Source organism: Phytophthora parasitica (genome assembly GCF_000247585.1).
Source record: "Phytophthora parasitica INRA-310 unplaced genomic scaffold supercont2.29, whole genome shotgun sequence".
Taxonomy (NCBI): Eukaryota; Oomycota; class Peronosporomycetes; order Peronosporales; family Peronosporaceae; genus Phytophthora; species Phytophthora nicotianae.
In genome coordinates this window covers 329620-331796 of record NW_008649015.1, presented here as the reverse complement: position 1 = coordinate 331796, position 2177 = coordinate 329620, and the positions used below count along the sequence as shown (strand labels likewise).

General features: G+C 46.5%; 2 protein-coding genes across 2 annotated transcripts; both read left to right on the top strand.

Annotated features, from left to right (window-relative positions):
• Positions 1–806: 806 nt before the first annotated feature.
• On the top strand, positions 807–905 carry PPTG_23066 (hypothetical protein; the record flags this gene model as incomplete). The annotated part of the gene is made up of 1 exon (XM_008908186.1): positions 807–905. The coding sequence occupies one exon, from the start codon at positions 807–809 to the stop codon at positions 903–905; it is 99 nt and encodes a 32-aa protein (XP_008906434.1).
• Positions 906–1166: 261 nt separating this feature from the next.
• PPTG_23065 (hypothetical protein) lies at positions 1167–1324 on the top strand (the record flags this gene model as incomplete). Its single annotated transcript, XM_008908185.1, has 2 exons — positions 1167–1235; positions 1292–1324. The coding sequence occupies 2 exons, from the start codon at positions 1167–1169 to the stop codon at positions 1322–1324; spliced, it is 102 nt and encodes a 33-aa protein (XP_008906433.1).
• Between the last annotated feature and the right edge of the window lie 853 nt (positions 1325–2177).

Sequence of the window (2177 nt, the reverse complement as noted above, 5' to 3'; positions counted from 1 at the left end):
TAGCGGTTCGTGTCCTTGAGATCCTCATTAGATTGGCAGGTCGCGCACTGGTGGCGCCGGGGTTGTCGTAAGCTAGGAAGGCCACGGCAACCGGGACTTGATACCCCTTTATTTGGGGTTAAACTCTGCGGAAGTCAGTTTTTGCGCAACTCGCTTTTGGGGTCAACTCTTGTGCAACTTCATCGTATTTTGACCCATGCCAAGACGTTTTATATGGAGTTTTTATATAACCCTATATTGCATATGTTTGTATCTTTATAAAAAGGGATTCTGGCAGGTAAAAGTTGAAGTAGTATCTGTTGCGTGCTAAAATCCTAGTATACCTTGAGGGCTTGCCCTTAGATAGGGAGTTGTCCATTGGATGGGAGAAACTAACGAGAGCCCTCACGCAATAGAGAGCGCACCGGTTAGAACCGGTTTCTGAAGCCCACCAAATGTAACGGGTAGAGCGGATGTAACGGGAATTTTTCCGCTACATCTGTTTTTTCCGCTTCATATATAGAGGCCTCATTATTAGATTGCATTTAGAAATGGCAACCTCCGAGGCCGTCGGGCCGCTGCTCTCTCCGTGTGACTAACTTTGCCCTGTTATGCAGTCCCGAAGCTTCTCGTCGAAGCGAAAGAGCGTACCTAACAGGGCGGTTTTTAACGTGTTAGGGACTGGACGATAAACACTACACCAAATCCTACTGGCAACCTCGCGTCACTGACAAGCAAATATAACCCTCTAGGCTGGAGTTGAAAGCAGCACTGCGTGCGGTTTTGACACTGATCAACCTGAACTGGTGCCCGAAATCTTATCATTCATGCAGTCCGACCGTGGAGGAACTCGCCACGAGCTCCACCAAGACTATCGAGCGGCGGACACCCGGTCATCCACCCCGGCAGAGTTCCAGGGAGCATGATATTCGCACTTCAAACAAAACCTAGACTATGCTTTTACGAGGGTGTTTCACAGCCAGAACGAGGCTAAAACCTCGATCACCATCCTTCCTATTGGATTTTGCGTACTGGTTCAGGGAGATCTAATTCACAGCTTCGTGTTTTAAAAGGCGACGAACTACCGAATTCATTGCTACTAAACGTATGAGGGTGTGTGCTGGAGTCCTGACGTTGTACAGAACGCGCTGCCGCCACACTTAACATGCGTGTACTGCGGTGCTAAGATGGAGAAAGGACCGGGGTTTCACAAGCGCCAGTTCTACAGCAGCGACAATCCCAAGTATGAAGATAAGGTTGGGAATTACAAGTGCAACTTGTGCATTATTATTTCGTATTCAAAAGCTTATAGCCTACTGGTCCACCACTCGAAGCAGCATTCTAAACAGCAGATGTTAAGAATACTGACACTCTGAGCCTGCTACTAAACGAAAAATCTGATCTGATCAACTATGTGCACGCATTATCGTAATATAATAGGATACGTCAGAGCACTTTGCATCCCACTCTTTGAAGGCACTGTGTAGCAAGCCTATTAAGCACTCCTGGAGGGGAGATAAAGGTGTGGCAAGTGCAAAAACCAAAGTGCCTAATGGTTAAGAACCCCTTGTACTTTACATCTATAAGTTTGCAAGCTGAAGTTACCTGGTCAGGATCTATTGATTGCTCAATACTAATCTAGTACTTTTCAGCGAATATTGTGTCTGCCGGCTTTCCACCGCTAGGCGATCACGCCACGCTAGAAGCATAGCGCACCGGCTGCAAAGTTGCGTACAATGCACCCGCAAACCAAAGATATCACTGCAAGATTTCCAATAATGTAGTGTGGATTGTACTACATAGTGGTTCAGGTCAGACTAACTTGTAAGTTTGCTTTTTTTACTTGCAAGCAAACTGCACACTAAGAAGTGCAACACAATCTTAAGCGATCTAATGTCTATACACACCAACATCCGTCGTTGCCGTCACATGGAATGATCCTTCTACTTCCGTCTCGACTACTGGGGATTCCGAATAAGGTGCTAGTCCAGCATATCGCCAAGACGTTAAGGTAGAACGGCGACTCAAATTGCAAAATTTAATCTTTCGTCTGCGATCCAAACACTTGCGGATCGGGACGCGGTTGACAGGTAGCATGTCGTGGCGTATCAGAGTTGTTTTGGTCGACTCGTTCACTAAACGTCGGGTTACAACCCGTTCTACTATTATTTGCAAGTCGCTTTCTGCGCATACTTTTT